General features: G+C 42.9%; 1 protein-coding gene across 1 annotated transcript in view; it reads left to right on the forward strand.

Moving 5' to 3' along the window:
• The first annotated feature begins 2339 nt into the window (after nt 1–2339).
• The window catches only part of btbd7 (BTB (POZ) domain containing 7), a 28043-nt gene continuing 7771 nt past the window's right edge, over nt 2340–22611 (forward strand). Inside the window, exons 1-3 of the mRNA XM_056295858.1 lie at nt 2340–2640; nt 8868–9103; nt 16391–17533. Coding sequence (XP_056151833.1) covers nt 9022–9103; nt 16391–17533 — 1225 coding nt within the window. The 5' untranslated portion in view covers nt 2340–2640; nt 8868–9021. The remainder of the gene's footprint in view (nt 2641–8867; nt 9104–16390; nt 17534–22611) is intronic.

Consider the following 22611-nt stretch of genomic DNA (forward strand, 5'->3'; position numbering starts at 1 on the left):
CGGAAGAATAGATGCCAAAGAAGCCCACGTAACTATGCAAAAGATGATACATTTTAAATCAGAAAAATATCAAAGAATAAATTATTATGATTTAAAAAAAACTGGGACAAGACCAGTTAGTTTAAAATGGAAGAAGGCAACAAGGCCCAAAGGAAAATACTAATGGGATTGATATAATTATGACCCTGTAGTGTAATTGTTGGTGTGCACATATACCTATAATAAATTAATACAACTCATATTCAATCAAGTATCACCTTCTGTTCAACATGAAACGGACAGTAGAGATACTTGGTGATTTACATTGCATTGTGTATTGTGTCGCCCTCAGCTGGAGATCTTTGACATTTCAATCTGTTGCAGACTAGACTGTTGCTAACTCGTAACTTTACGATAATAACAGATTTATTTACTTATAAAACCGATTTTGTGTAGAAATACAACGTCAGCTCAAGGTAACTTACCAATACTAAACTAATAAAAACTGCAGCATGGGCTATATAAAGGACACATTCCAAGAACAGAACAGAACAGAACAGAATAGAACAGAACAGAGTAGAATAGAATAGAATAGAATAGAATAGAATAGAATAGAATAGAATAGAATATATGCAGGTCAAACAGTTTCATAAGATTTGAAAACATTGCAAGCGTAAAATGGCTTTAAAACTCTGGCCTGCCATCTAAAATACCCTAGAGCAAACCGTTGCATGACTTGACTCGACCATTTTCCAAGACATACCTTGTTTCACCATTTCTATTATCTTACTAAAAAAACTCCTGGAGAATAAAATTCCCTGCTTATAACATTCACGTCAGCATGAAAGGAGTCACAGACATTTGAATTTCGTTTGTAGAACAGTCTTTCTTTTTTCCCAGGGACTCAAATCCATCTGCACTTTCAACTGCATTATCCTGCAACAATAACCCAACTTTGATCAGATAGATAGATAGATAGATAGATAGATAGATAGATAGATAGATAGATAGATAGATAGATAGATAGATAGATAGATAGATAGATAGATAGATAGATAGATAGATAGATAGATAGATAGATAGATAGATAGATAGATAGATAGATAGATAGATAGATAGATAGATAGATAGATAGATAGATAGATAGATAGATAGATAGATAGATAGATAGATAGATAAGGAAAGGCGACTAAATGTTCACTGTGATGGATTGCCTATGACTGGTGTGGTCCTTTAATAAAAGTGGCCAGAAACTCCTGAGCGTCTCGGTGGCACCCACAAGGCCAGCACTGGGAGACTAAGAGGGAGTTTCTTCCTTCAGACCACAAGGACACTAAACTCAACATAATAATATCAATTACATTTGTAATACTACTGCCACTTTTACCACCCTTCATCAGACACTTTACACTTTACTCATTCAGACTATTTGTGCACTTGTACTTTTACTTACTTGTACTTGTATTTTATATGGCAACTGCACATCGTATATAAATGTATTTATTGGGGTACACCTTCTGTATACTCTCAGGATAATTTTCTAACTTTTTAAAAATTGTATTGCATTTCAAAGAAAGTACTTGTATTTGTATTTTATTCTCATTTTATAATTATTATTGTTGATTTCTGTTGTTGCGCCGTTTTGGAGTTGTCAAAAAAGAATTTCCCTGCTTATTGTACTTGCAGACCCTGTGACGGCCTGGTGACCTGTCCAGGGGTCTCCCCACCTGCTGCCCAATGACTGCTGGCATAGGCTCCAGCATCCCCGCGACCCTGAGAGCAGGATAAGCGGTTTGGAAATGGATGAATGGATTGTACTTGTAGATGAAGTAAGTGACAAATAAACCTCTGAATCTTGACACTTGAATCTTGGATCTTGGACCTTGGACCTTGGACCTTGAATCCTGAATTTTTTTATCTTGAATCTCTGAATATTAAATCTTGAATCTTTGAAACTTGACTCTTTAAATCTTGAATCTTTGAATATCAAATCTTGAATCTTTGAATCTTGACTCTTTAAATCTTGAATCTTTGAATCTTGAATCTTTAGGTTAGGTGAAATGCTGTTTTTTTGGCTATATTTTTGTGTTCTTGTCTTGTGTTGTATTTCTTTGTTGTTGTCTTTAACATGGACCTACCTTTGTGTCTGAATAAAGTAAGATTCGATTGATTGATTTGAATCTTGAATCCTGGTCGTCGCTGCCCCAGTCGTGCCGCTAGAGGGCGCTTGCAAATCTGACATCGCCGCTTCCGACAGCGTCGGGCCTCTGGGCCACTCAGCATTCAGCGCTGGGATAGGCCACAAAACCACCCAACCAGGCGTTGTGCTACTATGGGGAAATACCTAACCCGATCGAGGGGATGGTTTAGTTCCAATTGACGGAAATTGTTTTGTTTTTGTTTTTTTGTTTTTATACTGGGAATCTATCGAAAAGTCAATTCGGGTGGAAATGTATAGCGGAGCGGAGATCAACTGTATGCGCTGACGTCGAGCCGTGCGTAATGAACGGAGTTGGAGAAAGAAGGTGTTGAGCCGCATTTTTTCCTCCCTGCCAGGGACAACTTAACGTCGGCTGCACTACAGGGGAATCCACAGAGGCTAAGGGCAACAAGAAGGCGAGAGAAAAAGAAGAGAGTGGTCGGAGGACTTTTGACTCCCGGGTAAAATACACCTTAAACGTCTGCTTTTGAACAGTTCCGCTGCGTCCTACTTGAAGTAAATTGTCTATAGCTTCTTCCTAAAGGGTGGCGACACAAGAGGTAACCTACGTACCCTAGCCTAGCTGAGGAGGACAGGCTACTCGTTACAGGTCTGCTATGTGTATGTTTCGTGAAACTGAGCTTTTGGCGAACGTTTCTGGTCGAGTCGTATTGTATTTTTTTCGTAGTTTGTGAAGGGAACATCTCACTTAAAACCGCTTTGCCCCCGTTAGCGACTTTTACCAAGGCTACCGCTGAGCAATGGTAGCCCAGTAGTAGCCCCAAAGAGCAACAATAGCTTCGTTACGGCAGGCAGCCAAGAAAGCCTTTGTATAGCGGTGATTTTATAGAGTTTTTCCTGCAGGCAGACTAGAGTTTTTTTTGTTGGTTTTTTTTTTTTTAAGATGGAGCAAATTGAAAAGCGGCCGTTTTCGAGTTGTGGTTCAACAGCAATCTACATGTTGCTGTTTATTGCTCCTCTGTCCAATAGTTTACTGCTCGCTTCATGGCAGCAGTATAACCTGTCATCCGGTCAGCCTGCGTCTTGTGGAAGGTTTATCCATTTGATTATCTCTCCTGCAATGTTCAGTCTCCATTTAGTGGTGACCGCAAATTACCATTGGTATATACTACTGCTATACCCAGTTAACTGTTTGTGTCACATTATTCAGCTGCCCCAAATGCCCCCCCCCCCCCATTTTCTCACCCGTCAAGTTTGCAGTGTGCTGGTCAGATCGTGCACATTATGTCTTTGGGTTTTGTCATTGTAATGGCGAGGAGCCATATACACGGAATCCCTATAAATGCTAATCCATGTGTAATCTCACTGAAATTCAGTGTAACCTCAGCATTCTGCACAGCCCGTCCCTCTTTTGACAGGAAGTTGTTTTGTTTTGTTTTTTTTGTCTGCTTATCTTCAAGGTTTTTAAAAGTGGCGTATTGGTTATCTTCCTGAGATTTCGAATTCACTCATTTGACCAGGTTGGGAATTTTGTGTGTCAGTGCTCCAGGTCCACATAATGATGTTTAATTATTGCAGTTACATACTCAGTAGTTCACGACTGCATGAAGGGCCGTGTACTTGCATCTACTTGCCTTGAAGCACTTGTCTGACCTGGACTTTGGCCTGACTGTTATTTACACTGGACAGCTGGATGGAGAACTAGATGAGGAGCATTAGCGTGCTTGCCTGAAACTGCTCTCATTGTTTTTCTGAGGAGTCATTCCTTCTGTGGTGAGGCTTCTTTGGTGATTGATTCACTGACGTTATTTGTATGGTTATCAAGGCTGTTCGCTTTGTATGTCTGTTATTGAGATGATAGCCAGTTCGCTGTTGTGTTGCAAGTTGATTAAGAGCATGACATTGTCTCTGCCTCTTAAGGTGCTGACTTGGTTTGACCTGAAGGTCATAATACTCTGGGACCGTTTAGAGCGGAGGTAGCTTTGCACTGTTGATGCGTTGATTTAAGCATTGGGTTGATATTTACACATAATGAATGACGGCTTCCGCAAAATTTGTAGATGACCCTAGCTGTCATGATTTAAGAATTGGCTTTAATGGTTATCAATATTACTGTATAAATCTCCACAGCGTTGCTAGTGTATAATGGTCTTCAGAACGAGAAATATTAAGCTCAGGTCTCCCTTGCAAAATAGATTTTTATCTCAATGGGACTTGACCTGAATTAAAAAAAACACACACAGTAAATGAAAATTCAATAAAGCTCAGGCTGATAATTGCTCCATCATTAGTTACAGAGTAAAATGTCAAATACAGCACTACAGTTAACATTGTTGGCAGACACAGGGTTATCCAGAGGCCCCACTATGAGTCATCATGGTGACATTCACACTTTTGTTTCCTGTGTCTGTCTTTGTCATTTTGGTGTTTTGCTGGTTTCTGGTGTATTCTGATCATTTCCTGCAGCTCTCCTGGCAGAGCTTGTAATCGGTTGAATGCCTGGATGCACTGTGAGGCTGATTGGCCTGATTGGCAAGAGCATTGCAGAGGTAAGCTGCCTGCTCTGCCTCTGTGTTTTCTCCCCGAAAAACTGCTCAGACAAATGATGACATCATTATCATTTTAGATATTGTGTTGTCTCTGTCCGTGATCCAGCCTTACAGCATGCTGTGGGATGTGTGCAGACAAACATCAATAACTTGGAGGTCACTTCAAGGGTTTGAATGTCATGGTTTCTGATTCCCACTGCATTCAGCCTTTTCAAGAAGCTTTTGATTGTGTTCAGATTATGTCCAGAGTCATACAGGATATGAAAGTGACCTCAGACACTGCTGCTGTCCAAGTTGGATAGCAAAGCAAATAATTACAGACTCTCTGCCAACTGGTCAGTTTACAGCTTCTATGTCAGCAGAAACTCTGGGATGTTAACAAATGAGTGTTTTCAAGTTTTCTCGTTCTGCATATTTATCACCACCTGGTGATTATAGAACGTGTTTAGGTCTCAAATAACTAATGGTTTTATTTTTTTATCTGTTGTTAATATTAATTATTGCATTTTGTTGTATTGTGGATCAGACTTGATGTATTTGCCTAAAGAGCAATAATCTTTCTCTCCCCTCATATTTAAACTTGTAAAGTAAGTGAGCCCAGCATCTTATTGAAATGCAGCACAGCAGAATTCAAAATATAAGGGTGCATATAAGTCTCTTCATGCATGCTCAATAAACCAGGTAAGACAATCAGAGAAGTTGAATCCGTTCATCTGGATACAACATTTATTGACAGAATAAACGTTGTATCCAGATGAACTGATTCAACCTTCTTTGAAGGTGCATATAAGTGTCTGTCATTTTAGGGCGGGGACATTGTGAGAACATATTACTATTTCTGCTGCTACTGCTCATTGACTCAGCCATTTATTCTGACAGTAAGCATACCAATTGCTCTTGCTAAAAAGATTATGGACTGTGTCACTGTCCATAACAAAGAGCACTGAGAAAGAAGGTGATTTCATCGTCATTTCTTTCAGGGGACTCGCCCTGGGTCGAGAGAACTCCTCAGTGCACTGGGTTTTTTTTTTAAGTGTATGAGCATGGAAGCGTGTGTCTGTGTAAATGAGGTGCACATGATTAAAAAAGGCTTGGAGCACTGTTGCTTTTTAGAGTCATTAACCACTGCACACACAGCAACACTGAGACTAGCAGTGAACTGTTTACCGTAATTGAGTGGTTTGGTAGCCAAATATTTCTTTTCATCTATTTTGAGTGAAGAAGTCCTGATAGATCATCCCATCTTCATTACTTTTATCTCACTGATGCAAATGGTTGTCCATGTGCATTTACTCAGCTGATCTGGGGTGTAGTTTGATGGGCAGCAGTGCTGTTCTGATAAGGTCTGCACCGGAATAGGAGGGTTTGACTGACATTTTAACAAAGCGGATGTAAAAAAAGACTCCAGATTCCTACCTATTCCCTTTCCTCTAGCTGTGATGAAGAAATCCATATAAATGATTGATTGAGTCACTTGACTGTCATTTGAATTATACATTGGTCCTGCTCCTGTGCCAAGAATTTTTTTTTTCATGGTAATATGCCACTGGAGGCTGGAAGTCTGTCTGTTATACCCCCTCTCAGTGTCTGATTTAAATACAATGATCCAGCTGACTGAGGCGAGGTAAGCATTTTGAAGGCTGTGTATGTTTGTGTGTGTTGTGTAGAAAGAGGAAGATAGGTGGGGGTAGGGAATGTCGAGACACAGAGCCTTTCTGCTGTCACCTCTTATTAGCGACACATACTCCAGCTAGCCCCCCCCCCCCCCCACACACACACACACCCCACCCCCCTACCTCAGTCTGTGGCACTGCCCTCCTTTGCTCTCGCCCTTAACCCAACAGTCTTGCACGCTGTTTTAGTCCAACCCACAGAAATGCCTCTTATTACTCAGCTTTGGGTAGATTACTTTGGATGCCTCTTTTTGAACAGCATGAGTGCTGCTTAGGTCTCAAGGAAATAGCTGTCCTAAATTATGCTTTCAGAAGTCTGCACTGCAGCTGAAGTTAAATTTGGTTCACTCATTTGAATGTGCTTTAGCCATGATTCTGCATAACTGAGATTCAGTGTATTGTTCAGCTGATGTGATGGCTGTATTGTATTGTTCTTCCTCTTCTTTGCTCCTTTGAGGACACCCCCCCAACCCAACGCCCCCTACCCCCCCTTTTTTTGTAAACAAGTCGGCACATCTCATGGGCTTACTCCTCTATCGTACATATTCAAATTCAATTTCTAATTTAGTCGAAATGAAACCCCAGTGAAGACTTGCTTATTTATGCCAGTCTAACGAAATAAAGATCCGCCAACATTTTTTTATTGGAGTGTAGCGTATTCCTCTATGTGCATGTGCATGCGTATTTATGCTTGTATATGTGCATGTGTGTCTGTGTTTGGAGTAAGAGGCGGTGGTTTTCCATAGAAACCTTGGCTCTATGGAAAACCACCACTGCTCAGAGTGCTCTTCTACAGGGGCAGACGGTGATTTATGAGTATGGAGGGCAGGGAAAAAGCAGTCTGAGATAAAGCAGATCTCCGATCACACTCTGGCTTTCCGTTTGGCCTCCCAGAGGAGAGAGACGCAATGCGTGTCTGTAGATGTGTGTTTGTGTGTGTACACGTGTGTGTGACTGTTTTTGGTATGGACATTTACTTTGGGAAATAACTGAATTACAAATCACAACTCAAAACGGCAAGTTAAACCAAGGTTAACCTGGCCGAGCGCTCATACAGGTAGTTAACATTTCTATGACCAAAGTTGTTGAATCATTGTGTCAAAGGCAATGGCACTGTGTCAGAATAAAGCAGGTTTGAAATAGTTGAGGTAAACGGGAAGGTGGCAGTACATTTCAGGGTCAGACTGGAGCTCAGTAAGAAGTGCTAGATGGAGGTTGGTCTGGGAGTAAGGCAGAGGAGTTGTGCCGCCGGGTCTTGACTCCCAGCTAGGATGACCATACAGCTGCATTAGATTTGTTGTTGCTTGCTAGTCAGCGTTTCCTGAGGGCCAGGCAGAGGAAGTCTATGTTAGCTTAAGTCACCGTAGAGTATTGTTGTAGCCTGAACGCACACTCCTCAAATGAGGAATGACACCGCAGAATCCCTGACTAAAACTTTAGATGCCTAAAAATGTCGGGGAGGCTATGGCGCATGTTTGGAAATCAGTGTGGCTGAAACCAGGGTCCAAAAATTAAGTTTTTGGCTTACCTGCCAAAGTGGCTGGTATATGAAAAAATTTACTGGCCAGGCAGATTTTTTTTACCAACCAGTAAATAAATAAATTGCTTTTAACTATTGTAATTTGCTATTATTACTATTTACTATGCCCTCTTGGTCTCACATGCCATTCTCAATCAGTATCACAGTAGTGTGCTGTAATGACAGTAGTAACACTAACTGTTTACAGAAATATTAATTCAACTGTTTAAACACTAAAGTGTAACACATTTGAATTAATAAATTCAGTGGTACTCACCTTTAAGTGCAAGAAGGATAATGTATTAAGGAGTTTGAGAATATAACAATTAAAGAGGAATTGGTAAAAATAAGTAACATTAATAAGTTCAGAGTCATAGTTCATATTAATGTTTTTAATTCTGTAGTAGCATGTTCAGTCTTCTTTAGACAGTTCGCTCTCAAAGTGATTTTCCTTCTTCTTGTCACATGCTAATATCCACTTAGCTAGGTTTGTTTCAACTGCCCAGATGACGAGTACCTCAAATGCTGTCACACAAAAAAATCACGCGGTTTGATTGCTGATACAATTACATACTACGCATGACATACGCAGCACGGCAGATCTAGCAGATTGAAGTGATGGCAAACTAGCAGCTTTCTTCAGTGTGTGTAGGAAATTCTTTTTTTTTAGCAGCCATAGTGGTGGGTGTTCTCCATAATTTACTCACCAAAGGCTAAATTTACCAGCATTTGGCAAGTGTTAATTTTGGACCCTGGCTGAAACAATGGGATAGATAGTAATAGATCCTTCCGTTCAGTTTCCCGTCACCAATGCCCCCTGGCCGTTCATTATCAGTGACAGAGTCCAAACAAACTGATCTCATCATCTTCTTAATCCCTGTGAGCAGTTACTCAGCAACATTTAAAATCCAGTCACTCAGTAACTAACACCTCCCTCTCTCCTGGTTCTTTTTTAAACCTTGCCTCTTTCATCTTCTTCCTTTCAGGTATGGGAGGCTGGGCTCAGAGCTCTGAGGACGCTTCAGAAGACCAGTTGTGTGAGCCACTGCGCTGGCGGCTGAGGATTGAGGAATACGTTGCCTGGGCAGAATGACTCAGCAGGAGGGGGGACCCCCAAACAGCAAGTGAAGAGAACTGAGGATGGGTGCCAATGGATCCAGCTATCCGCACTCGTGCTCCCCCCGTTTGGGGGGAAATGCACAGACCCAGCAGACTTTCATAGGTATTAGGGTGGGGCAATTGTTTTTTATTTTCGTATCGTCTAATCGTGGCTACTCAAGATTGCCAGGGGGTAGCGGGAGGGGAGGTGGCATTTTAAAAAAAATTATTATTGACTTTAGAATTCAGTTAGGATTGAAGCTGTTGAATCATCGTGAGCGTGGCTCACTGTCTTGACGAAGCTTTGAAATAATCGACTCTTTAAAGAGAGATTGACATGCCCTTTCTGAACACATTTTTTAACATTGGACATTGAATCATAACTGAAAATAGGTGTGGTTTTATGAATTCAAAGCTATTGGCTACTGTCTTCCTGACGTCACCGCGCTACCGCTACCACTCATGTCCGCCAACATGATAACTGACCGATAAACGTCGATCAGTATCACAATTCGGTGAGTATTTTGACTTCATAACTCAAAATCTGTTACGAACAACAATAACACACACGTACGTGGATATAAAGTATTTATTTTAGGGTTTTAAACATGAGTGGTAGCGCGGTGACGTTTGATATGGATCCAGTTATCCACAGCTGTCATACGTAGTATAGAGGGCTGTGTAACCCTATATGCAAATTGACTGGCGTCTACGTATCCACGGGCACAATTTCTCCGTGGTCACATTCCAACTTGGTACTGAATTTCGCCACTGAATTTCTCTGTGGTCACATTCCAACTCGGAACATAGCCTATCAATAGGAATTTTCAGATTTTGATGTCAGTATCACTTTAAGCTTTCGGCAAGTAATACAGTCAAAGTTACGTGAGTAAACATTTATAAAAGAGTGTGAACATTTTATTTAAAATATTTAAACATGGGCATCCGGGTAGCATGGCGGTCTATTCCGTTGCCTACCAACACTGAGATCATTGGATCGAATCCCCATGTTACTGCCAGCTTGGTTGGGTGTCCCTACAGACACAATTGGCCGTGTCTGCAGGTGGGAAGCCAGATGTGGATGTGTCTCTTGGTCACTGCACTAGCGCCTCCTCTGGTCGGTCGGGGCACCTGTTCTGGGGGGGAGGGGGTAGCATGATCCTCCCACGCGCTAAGTCCCCCTGGCGAAACTCCTTAATGTCAGGTGAAAAGAAAGAAACGGCGGGCAACTCCACATGTATTGGAGGAGGCATGTGGTAGTCTGTGCAGCCCTCCCCGGATCGGCAGAGGGGGTGGAGCAGCGACCAGGACGGCTTGGAAGAGTGGGGTAATTGGCCAGATACAATTGGGGAGAAAAAGGAAGGAAAAAAATCCAAAATATATATATATATATTTAAACATTAAAAAATCTATTGAATAGCAATGTCTCTATTCAAACAACAGCTTCCTTCTAAAGTTTGTATGTCTGTGCTTGGTGTGAGAATATCACAGCATCATGTTCCGTTTAGCATTGACATCAACTACTCTTATGGAGCGCCGAGCAAAGCTTTGGTGTGCAGGCATATGGAGAACAGAGATGCAGGGTGTCAGATCGATGGAAAAGAGACGGCAAACTGGTTTGTAATTAAGGATTTAAAATTCACTCGTCACTCGTGCTGACCAACGGGGCTCAGTGGGTGGACATGCCACTCCACCAGAAACATCGCTAAATGCACAGTAGGGTGCAGATTCTAGAGATTATTTTATAACGTTTTAGTTCTGCCAGTAACTTAGTTAAAATCGCCTTAATATTGGCGTGGGAAAAACCAGTCGTCAATCATCCCTTCAATCGTCGATATGCGATCCGATCGCTAATTAGCACAAGCCTAATCAGTATATTCCTAAACTATGATTTAACTCGGTGTCATGTCACCAGCTGCATAATTAAGTCAACCCTAATTATTTATGATTCTGTATTTTCAGTTAGTAGATGATAAAATGTCTTCATTTTGCAATAATCACTATCAGTCGAACAGATCCCCCCCCATTTCCATTCAAAAATGAGTGTCTGGTTTTTGCTTGACAGGAAGTGTTCAAGCTGTCCTCCATTAGTTTTTTATTTTCTCTGGCACTTTTTACAAGGAACTGCTCAATCGTGCATCCAGCCATCCATTAATTCCAAATTCAGGCTCCCAGCACCAATTTCTCATTCATTAGAGTTCATTGGATGCCTCAAAAGTTATTGATGGCTGTTTTGAGTGGTTGCCTAAGAATTTGTTCTGCTTTGGAGTAGGTCTGTCCAAAGAGGGCCCCTGAGCTAAAGAAACGTATAAAGTGGTGTGTCATTTTGATACGCAAATGCTCGATTCCAGAACATTCCACATTTCACCATTGCAGAAAAATGCATAAAGGTGTAAAAAGATGGCCTCTTAGTACATCCAGCGGTGTTATTGAACTATTTTGCTTCATACAATCCCACAATTATGTCTCTTAGACTGCTTTCAAGTTGCAATTAAAAGATTAAGAAATCACTCAGATTACTTAGTTTAGCATAATTAAATGTCGCCCTTTCATGAACGTCTGTGGCGACTATGTCCATTGCTGTCCTCCTACCTTATGCTATCATGGCAGTATCAATTGCTGACATTGTATCTATTTTTAAAGATGTAAACAGAAGTGGTAAGAGGGATGAAATCCATTATGTGTCTAGGCCTGTTGAAAAAAATGTAAATTTCTAGTGAGCCACAATACAGACAGGGGAGATGACACAACTTCCTCACCATGACTGTTGGCATGTCTTTTAAAAAAAATTTAGCAAGCCATTCAATGGTGTCATGGTTTCACCGTGTCATCTATACTTAACATATTCAGCATGTTTTAAGTACAGTGCAGACAGGATCCAAAAGATCCATTCACTTTTACACAGATGAAATATCGAATGGATCCGGATGTGCTCCAAGGGACACACTGTTGTCATCACTGTTTTGTTTTTTTTCTTTGTTTTATTTTATTTATTTTTTTTGGTCATCATTATTTGGCACTGAACATATTTTTCCATTCAAATGTTTTAGAATGCAGTTGTCTCGGGTGCGACTGGTTAATATTAGTGAAGCATGATACGGCATCAGTGACATAGTCCTCGTTTAATGCTTCCAGGCAAGTGAGAGGGAAAAAAAACGCAGCTACCACAACAGCATTAATTCTCAATTTGGAGGCAAATTGTCCTCAACGTTGTGTGTGTGTGTGCCACCTCCTGGGTAATTCGTGTGACAGCTTGCGCAGCCAGAAACCACCGTGCCCTAATGGTGTGCCATCTCAGTTTGTATTGAGGCACAACAGGGGTCCGACATAGCCACACTAGCAATTGCAGCATGTCAGGTTAAGCTGTTTCTCTGACAACTAATGGTGTATAAGACACATACCTCTGTGAAGGAGGGTAAATGTTCTCGTGCCACTTGATGCCAGAAGTGACACTACCACGTGAAGAAGCAATGCATTTAGCATCCCTTTTCTCTCCCTAATCGGTTTTATGAATGGTCAGAATTAACAGATTGACAAAAAAAATTTTGAAAGATGGAATGGATAAGAAATGTGTGTCCTTGTGTTCATTGGCTTCTTGTTGTAATTACACCGTTTTACCACTTAATGGCATAACTCCAGAGAAGGAGAGAATGATGATGTACAGATTTGCTCTACATTCACTCCAGTTTCTGCAGTGTTGTTATTTCCTGCCTTGGTTTGCAATGTTACTTATGTTAAAACTGCAAGCCTAATGCTGGCCTACAGCCAGAGCAGTACCAATACCCACGTGTCCAAGATGTTATGTTATATCTTGACGGGATTTGTGGTTTCAGGTGATGTTTGTCTTGCATTAGGTTTGCCACTTAAACATACATATTGCCATATGATTTATTTATTAAGCTGTTTTTGATTTGATGTTTGAAATAAATTGCTTATCAAAAATCATATTAGGAAGTATATTGTTGGGCCCTAAATAATTGACGTGACTAGCACATTTCTGACACAGTGCCCACTGACTATGTTAAATTACTGCCCGTGGCCTTCAGTGCCAAAGCATTTAGTGCTTCAGAGGCATATTTAGATATTAATCATTGCCTTTTGTACCAAGGGAACCCTAGTTTTGAGAATGCCTCTCCCAACTTGAATCTCTTCTCTGACATTGTTCTTTAGTGTCTTCTCATTAAAAGCTGAAAGCCCTGTTGATGGAAAGGGATTATTTCCTCAGCCCCTGAGACCTTTGAGGTTTGCTTTAAGTTCAGGAGTTGCTTAGCTGAGCTGGCCCAGGCTGAAGATGATTCACTGAATTAGGATGATTACTATGTGGGTCACAGTGATGGATGCTCAGAGAAGGGCAGGCAGAGAGAGAGGATCTCTTTGGCAGGGCTTCTGCTGACATACATGTCCCCTTTCCCATGTCGATGTAGCAGGCCAGATTAACCTCCCACCAAACTATACCCGGGTATAGTCTGGCCTAGCCTAAAATATGCCCCGGGGTATATTTTGGGCTAGGCCAGACTATACCCTTCTAGTCCAGATTATACCCCCCCCCCCCCCGTTAATGCATACAAATGTCCTTCAGATTGGTAGATCAAGGTTAGGAAGGCTCCTAGTAAACATATATGTGTTAAAAAAGCAAGTTTTTGCTGTCATTTCGGATGTTTTTAAGTTAAAATGTTTATTAGCTTTTTAGCCTAAAAGGGATAAAAACGGTTGCTATTTAGCCAAAAGCTAATAGGCTAGGAAGGTCATAGAGATTTGAAAGTTTGCATGTATGTAGTACACCTCCGCTTTATCATGCACCTCAGTACTCATGGAACTGCACGACTGGGTGGCGCTTGAATACTTTAATTTTATATTTTTAATAACTATAGATAGGAGTGGCCATGTGACAATTTGCCCCAGTAACTGTTATACGTGTAATTAAATAATTACGATGATAAAATGTGTTTTTGTAGGAATAACAAACCGAAAGAAGGAAGGAAGGACAAGGGGAAGTGTGAAGTTTTGGGTGCCTACATGTGTATTATTCAATTTTATCTTTTTTTTCTTTTCCAAACAAAAGTCCATCATGGATGGTAACCTGTACAACCAGATTTTGTACTTCTACACCAGCCCTGTCCGAAAGTATCCTCAGCATATCTATGACCTGGATCCTGCCAATCACGTGAATACAAAGTCTCAGTTTCGTCAAACAGCAGCGCCATTTTGTGCTGACGGTGGAATTCTCTTCCGTGGAGATAAGGAGGCTCTTTTCAAAACCAGTGTGCCCAACATTCTGAAGGCCTGTCATGACAATCCAGCTACAGGAGGGCACTTTGGCAAAGATAAAACCTTCAGTAAAATATCTCGGCGATATTACTGGAGCGGCATGAAGAATGATGTACAAGAATACGTGAAGGCTTGTCCCAAGTGTTTCATCAGTAATCCCAAAGTCAGCAAAGAAGCTCTGTCGCTCAACCCCATACCTGTACCTGCCAAGATCTGGAATCTGGTTGGGATTGACATTATCGGCCCTCTTCAAGAAACTACAAATGGTAACAAGTACATCATCACCATAACTGACCAATTCTCCAAGTGCTCTGAAGCTGCAGCTATCCCAGACAAGAGCGCAAAGTCAGTGGCAGAGTTCCTTTACACTGTTGTATGTCGACTAGGCTGTATGGACACCCTTATCAGTGACCAGGGTCGTGAATTTGTAAACAAAGTTATTGACTTGCTTATGGACTGTTTCCAGACAGATCACCGTATAGCCTCTGCATACCACCCACAGTCAAACGGCCAAAGGGAACGCGACAACAGGACACTCAAGGCTGCATTGAGTAAGCTCATCAACGACCAAGCCGATGATTGGGATCAATACATTCCAGGCATTTTGTTTGCTTATCATACATCTGTCCATGCCTCAACAAAGTGCATGCCCTTCGAAGTGATGTATGGTCGCACTGCCAAGCTGCCCATCGACCTGAAGTCTGCTGACGAGAGTGACGAAGCACCACTTCCAGACTCAGCCAGCCCTGATGTTCTGCAGACACTTCACACCATTTGTAAAGACCTCTGCTCCACAGTCTCCAGCAACATCGCCAGTGCACAGTCTCGTCAGAAGGAGAATTATGATCGTCGCCATGAAAGCAACAAAGAGATTATTACAGGGTCCATAGTCTACATCAGAAACAGTTGACGTATCCACAGGATGGGACCCAAGCTGGAGCCTCGCTGGACTGGTCCATGTACTGTTGTTGAGTCACTCAGCAAAGGCCGTGTCAAGCTAAAAAATGTAAAAACTGACAAGATCCTAAGTAACACCTACCACGCAACCTCAAGATCTACTCAAATGCCACATCATCATCAGATGTTCCCCATGACCTTGAGCACCCAACCATTCCTGACCGCCCCTGTGACACCGTAGAGGACAAACCCCAATGGAGGACAAGATCAGTGACACAACGGAATACATTGTATTAATCTGGATAATTCATATAAATCTGTGTAATTAATTGGGTATAATCTGGTTTAGAAGGGCATGAAATAGCCTAGCCTAAATAATACCCCGGGGTATAAACTGGACTGTCAGCCCAGAATATACCCGGGGTATAAAACAGACTAGCCTACTTTAACCCCGGGTCTGAGTGTGGGGAGTATAATCTGGCCTAGGGGGGTATGAAATAGCCTAGTCTAAATAATACCCCGGGGTATAAACTGGACTAGCCCAGAATATACCCGGGGTATAAAACAGACTAGCCTACTTTAACCCCGGGTCTGAGTGTGGGGAGTATAATCTGGCCTAGGGGGGTATGAAATAGCCTAGTCTAAATAATACCCCGGGGTATAAACTGGAGTAGCCCACAATATACCCGGGGTATGAAACAGGCTAGCCCACTTTAACCCCAGGTATAGTCTGGACAGAGGGTATATCTTGAGCTGTTACACTGGAGATAATTGCTATATAGTATAATTGATTGGGACTATGTATGTGAATGTTGTCAAGTTCATTGAGTAGTACTGAGCAGCACAAAGTTTTCAATGAGCTAATTGTGTTCTTAGCCTGCTGATGTGCTATAGATTTGTTTACAAAAAAACAAGGCCAAAGGATATCTTTGATTTGATTTTGAATTGAATCCAAAGGCTTTGGTAGGTAGGCCATTGTAGTGTGTACTTGGCCTGGTTGAGTTGGTCACACCACAGGGGTGGTAGAGGCAGATTTGGTTTCTAGCTGTCTGCCCTCCAGACTAAATATAAGTCAAATTGAAGTTAGTTATTTAATCATGAAAATCATGATCAAATTAAACATTCAGACACATCCTACCTGAGTCAAGCTCTCAAAAACATCCCAGACCCTTGAAATGGCTGACTTTTTTTTTTCGTGTGTGTGTGTGTGTGTGTGTGTGTGTGTGTGTGTGTGTGTGTTTTGCAGGAACTTCATCCTACTCTCAGCAGGGCTATGGCTTGGAAGCTAAACTGTATAGCCTGGAGCATGGGCATGAGCGACCTGCGGACAGAAAGAAGAAGAGTCTCGGCCTGGCCACACTCAAAAGGAGGTTCATCAAACGGAGGAAGTCCAGCCGATCAGCCGACCATGCACGCCAAATGCGTGAGCTCTTGTCAGGGTGGGACGTTCGTGATGTCAACGCTCTGGTGGAGGAATACGAGGGCACTGCCGCCCTCAAGGAGCTGAGCTTCCAGGCTAGCCTAGCACGGGCTGAGGCCCCCAGCCTGCACCGGGATCTGGCTGCCCTCTATCAGCACAAGTACTGCACCGATGTGGACCTCATCTTCCAGGACACATGCTTCCCAGCTCATCGGGCCATCCTGGCTGCCCGTTGCCCCTTTTTCAAGACCCTGTTATCCTCCTCCCCTGGCTATGGAGCAGAGGTCCTCATGGACATTGAGACAGCCGGCATTGACGTGCCCATGTTTTCTGCCCTGCTGCACTACTTGTACACAGGGGAGTTTGGAGTGGGCGGGGCAGAGGATGCCAGGCTGCAGAATGTAGATGTGCTGGTGCAGCTGAGTGAGGAGTTTGGCACACCCAATTCCCTGGAGGCAGATATGAGAGGGTTGTTTGACTACATGTGTTACTACGATGCCCTGCTCAGCTTCTCTTCAGACTCTGAAATGGTGGAGAGCTGTAATGAAAGAGGACCTGGAGCCGGCGCTTTGGCCGGGGGATCAGGAGGCAGTGTGGGACCGGGCACTCCAGATGAGGATCTGAGGGCCCATAAGGCTGTGCTCTCCGCACGCTCTCCTTTTTTCAGGAACCTTCTACAGAGACGCATCCGCACTGGTGAAGAGATGACAGAGCGCACGCTGCAGACACCAACCCGCATTGTATTGGATGAGTCTATCATCCCACGGAAATATGTTCGTGTTATCTTGCACTGCATGTACACAGATGTGGTGGAGCTGGGGTTAGTGCTGCGGGGCAGCCCCTCTGCAGGCAGCCTAGGGGAGGTGCAGGCCCTGGTGACAGGGGGACGGGGGGCCAGCACACGTACCGAGGAGGCCATGGAGCTCTACCACATAGCCCTGTTCTTGGAGTTCAACATGCTAGCTCAAGGTAAGACATGCACTCATAGAATGGCATATGAATATGATACATATGAATGGCACTCTTAGTGCTCTTAGTGCTTGTGAGCATATTCAGCCTCTAGGCTCAATTTTAGTTAATCTCAGAGTCCCTTCATAATCTGTAGACTGCATGAGTTTCAAAGCTTGGAGGGTTTCACCCCCCCAGGGTTATACTGCTACACTGCTTTAAATCCTAAAACTCCGCTTCGGTAACCCAGATAAATTGCCTGTATTCTTAATTTCAAAGTCATTCTGTCACTCTGCGCTGTCATATTGATTGCATTAGTTACCCTGTAACTTTGTCATGTCTGATAGTGCTTTGCTTTTTCTCTAAATGCGTTACAGGTGGGATAGACATGAGCATAGATATACATTAATGTATTCTGTTTTGTAGCACTAACCCTCTGACACCATCTTGTAAACCCAGACTGTGCAAATTGTGTCTTGGCACGTGTCTATGCAGACCGGGGGTGGTATAAATGAAAGAGATTGATATAGGCAGGAGGGATGGTCCATGTCTCCCTTCACAGACAGCTTCTATTAATATATGAAGCCCAAATCAACTCCTTCACTTTATTGCTGGTCAGTCTGTCAGTATACAGTATCATCTACTTGGATGTTGTCCCTGTGGGAACAGGAAAATGACCCCCTGGTAGAACAATTGACTCAAGTATTTTGAAATGCTTTTTTTTTTTTGTACAAACTTCAGTTGCTCTGATTGATATACAGATTTATATACTCTGTTAATGGCACTCTTGATGCTCTTCATGATCTCTGATGGGGTCTGAAAACACCTAACATCCACCTCAATTAAGAATAAGCTTTGGAATATTAAACAGAACCAGTCTACTTCTCACACATCCAAATTTACCAGAGAGAGAGTTGTATTTGGACCATCTAGCTGCTGCATGCATCACAGAGGAGTCTTATGACTTAACACAAATTGTCAGATAGGAAAATTCTATCATCTCGTCCTTTGCCCACACTCCTTCACAAAGTCACAACAATGATCATGGTAATGGTCTGTGTCACAAAAGAGGAAGGCAAAATCAACATGCATCCATCCCAGATGGGAAGCTGTAGGAATATAGTTGCAGAAGAGAACTGACTTTCAAAATAACCATCTGGCACACAAATCACTCTGCTCAAAGAAGGTTGAATCAGTTCATCTGGATACAACCTTTATTGACAGATAGGTTTCATCACTCATCTAAGTGACCTCTTCAGTTTAAACTGACTGCAGGTATCACCACCCCTTATAAACAATACAGTGACATAACGACCGAAACCAGTGACCAGTTTCATATGCAAATATGGGCGTGACCATTAACTCGAGTTTCAATGGCTATGTGTACTATTCACAGAGGATTTGGGAATGTTTGCAATCACATCAAAGAAGGTTGAATCAGTTCAACCTTCTTTGATTTTCTTACCTGGATTATTGAGCATGCATCAAGACGTTTGCAATCACAGCATTGTAAGGTGGCAACAGATGTACTCTTAGCCCCCCCCCCCCCGGTTCAGGGATGGTCATTCCCTCTTCACATAGATGGCCTCTTTGACTCCCTGTTCAAACCAGCATTCCTCAGTGACCACTGACCTCCAGATGGGTGTAGACTGCGGAGTCCTCGCCTGATGTGTTAGCTCTCCTGTGTTGTGCCATTCTCTTGGCCAGCGTCTGTTTCGTTACCCCAATGTACAAGTGAATAGTACACATGGCCATTGAAATGCTAGTTAATGGCCACGCCCATATTTGCATATGAAATTGGTCGTTGGTTTTGGTCGTTATGCAACTGTATTGTTTATAAAGGTGGGGATGCCTGCAGTCGGTTTAGACTGAAGATGTCTGGATGATTGATGAACCAAATCTGTCAATAAACATATCCAGATGAACTGATTCAACCTTCTTTGATTTTTTTTTACCTGGATTATGGAGCATGCATAAAGACAAATCACTCTGCTGGCATACACACATCAATAAAACCTGTTCTTGTTGAACTAACCACATGTTATCTGTGTTGACTGAAAACCCAGGACTCAATGCCTTTTGAGACCTGTAATGTGATCTTAATGGCACTGTGTGCTAACACACGCATGCACACACACACACACACACACACACACAGGCGCTTTAGTGTCACGCTGTGTCACTCAAGCAATAGGCGGTAGGCAAATACTGTCCTCCCCACAGCCACTGTTAGTTACACCCCCACCTTTCTCAACAAGCCCCTTCTTCAGTATATTTTTATCCCCTGTCCTGCCTCTGCCACAGAGCTGCGCAGCTCTATCAGTTCCCATGCAACTTCGTGCGGAATGCTGCGAGATGGCTGAGGTCGACCCAGTGTCGCTCAATCAAGGTTCCCTCTCTTTATACTAGAACTCCCTACTCTTGCTTTTTTGGAGATTTTTCCTCTCTGCCCTTGCCTCCTACCCCATCTTACAGCACCACTAATGCCAAAAGCAACAGCGATGTACAAGTTCACATGCTCAAACATACATGCACATAGTTGGATTCTAAAAGTCTCACACTCAAGCCCAAGTGTGAAATGAGCTCAGAGTGCCTGCGAGTTGATCAGTATGTCATAACTTTGTGAGCCATTCCCTCTGCTGGAGACCTCGGTAGCTGTCATGACTGCTTGGCTATCATGGAAGGCAGCAGAGAAGCTTATGTCAAAGGTCTTATACAGAGAGAGCCCTCTTACCTGTTATGCTGCCCGCTTTAGTGTGAATGTTTGGCCCATGTGGGTCTTTTTGAAAGGAACAGCTAGCAAGCACAGCTGAAAGGCTCTCTGTTGTTCCTCAGGATATGGAAGAACATGCCTGCCAGGACATAGAAGATCCCTCCCTCACTGCCTCTTATTCAAAAGCCAACCAATATTAAAAGCCTTATTCATTTTTCAAATGCACCACAGAGATTGCCGATAGTTTGTGTATTAGTGTGTGTGAGTACACACACAGACCCCCCTCTCCCTCCCTCCACATGGAACATCACCTTCACAGTCCTTTCACTCTGATTTCAGGGGCAAGCAGTGAGTTTGCCAACTTGGACTACATTTTTAAACGGGATGAGTTGCATTTGTTACTGGACAGAGTATCAACTCATCTTCCGGCTTGGAATGTGGCCTGAGACATCAGGCGGTCTTCCCTTCCCCTTGTTATGGCCTTCCCTCCCTGTGTTTGGACTGAGCGCTCCTCTGTGTAGAGTTAGCCTCAGGCTCTGAGTGATCGGACATGATTCACATCCACAGCATTGTTTACACTGCCCCTGAGTGCAGCCGTGTTGTAAGTGGCTTTAGAAACCATGTGTTCCATAAACATGCAAGCTGCAAATAATAGTGGCAAGACAAAATGAGCATGTCTTTCTAAGGCGGTGTGTAGTGTAGCATGGTGTAGTACAGCGTACCGTGGCGTGGTATAGTAAAATGTAGTTAGCGTAGAATTAGCTTTGGCTGTTTCAACCAATATGATATTCTTGTCAGCCAGCAAAGCACCAGTGAATGCGGTGTACCACCCGTGGAGAGTTGGGCATGGGGGGTGGAGCTTTAGTATATGATATAATGCTGATTCTAATCTCTGGCTCATAATAAAAGTGCTGTGCTTTAAAGGACTGAATGGTGCTGTGAATTCTAATGGGCTAATAGGGAACAGAGCTGTCTGCTTTCATGTGCCACTGGTCCCCAATTGAGGAGCATGGGTGTATGTCTGTGTGTGTGGCTGTGTGCATCTGCCTTCAGGAGAAAGCCAAGCTGCAAAGGTGAAAAAATGTAGTGAGCAGGAGAAAGATGGTTTCTAAAGAAGGGAAGAGCAGCGGGAAGAGTGGTAGGGAAGGGAGGTCCAGATGTGTGGAATCCATTCCCTTTTCCAATCTGTTTATTGGAGATAAAAGAGGCAAATGCCTGAGTCCTCATTTCAACTTCATCTGTCTTCTTAACAACACAAGATTTCTAGCTCGCATTTAAAACACTGTGGGGGGTCAGCTTTGCATTTCTGTGACTTGCTATTAAGAGCAAAGAAGTAACCCCAGAAGGGGAGATGCATATTAAATGTGTGTGCACGTGTGTGAGCATGCTCAAACGTGCGAGCACTCATCCTGACGCCCAGAAAGCTCTGAATTCAAAAGTGGGAGGGCTGCGGGAGTCATCACTCTCAAGTTCAGCATCCAATTTCCCAGAGTGCATGTTCAAAGTGGTGGCGGTGGTGGTTGGGGAGGGGGGGGGGTACATCAGATCTCCCACTTTCAGATAAGGGAGTCCCAAAGGAGTGCTGCTACTGGTAGCTCTCATCCAACCAGGAGCTGATGGACAGGAAAGGCCTGGGCTGAGGAAGCTGGCAGGCTTGCATGCCTGTTCAAAGCACCTCCGGTTGGATGTCACTCAGGCTGGCTTTAATTGTCATTGTCGGTTTCCTTTTTCAAAGTTGTTTTTGGTCAGAGAAAGATTAAGAGGAGCATGATAGCCAGAGAATGCTGGTGTTGTTTTGGATTGACTTTGGGAGCATGACCTAATGTGTTCATCTGGACAGATGTAAGGATTTAATTCTGACCTGACAGTTTAATGTCTAGCCACTTTTAGTGCCCTCTTTCAGTTTTTCATTTTGAGGGTCTCTGTTTCTGTTTCTTTTTTTTCCTAGCTGTGCCCTGGATTTTGTTTTCTTTTTTTTCTTTTTTCTTTTTGAATACTTAGTGCAGCAGGTACATAATTTATAAACCTTCTGTGGCTTTTTAATGTATTTTGGATTTGTGCAGACAACAGTGTGCACATTTGGTAGGTGTGTGTGCATGAGCCTGTACTCTGACCAGAGGCACATTTCCTCTTGCTGCTGTGTTTACTTAGCTTGGTAAAGGGGAGGTCGCCCTTAGTCTGAAACACATGAAGGTATCAAAGGCATTTCTGTGGGCTGGTGTGTTACAGAGTTAAACCATTGCCTGCTGTTCTGGTATGTGCTCTGATTTAGGAAATGCACTAAGGAGGGCTTGAGAGCTAATGGAGGAAGACTCTGTCGGTCAAAGTACTAACAATCTCCAAGTTGGTTTGAAATGACTACTTACAGACTAGTTATGGTTCAGTC

Source organism: Lampris incognitus, chromosome 16, assembly GCF_029633865.1.
Source record: "Lampris incognitus isolate fLamInc1 chromosome 16, fLamInc1.hap2, whole genome shotgun sequence".
Taxonomy (NCBI): Eukaryota; Metazoa; Chordata; class Actinopteri; order Lampriformes; family Lampridae; genus Lampris; species Lampris incognitus.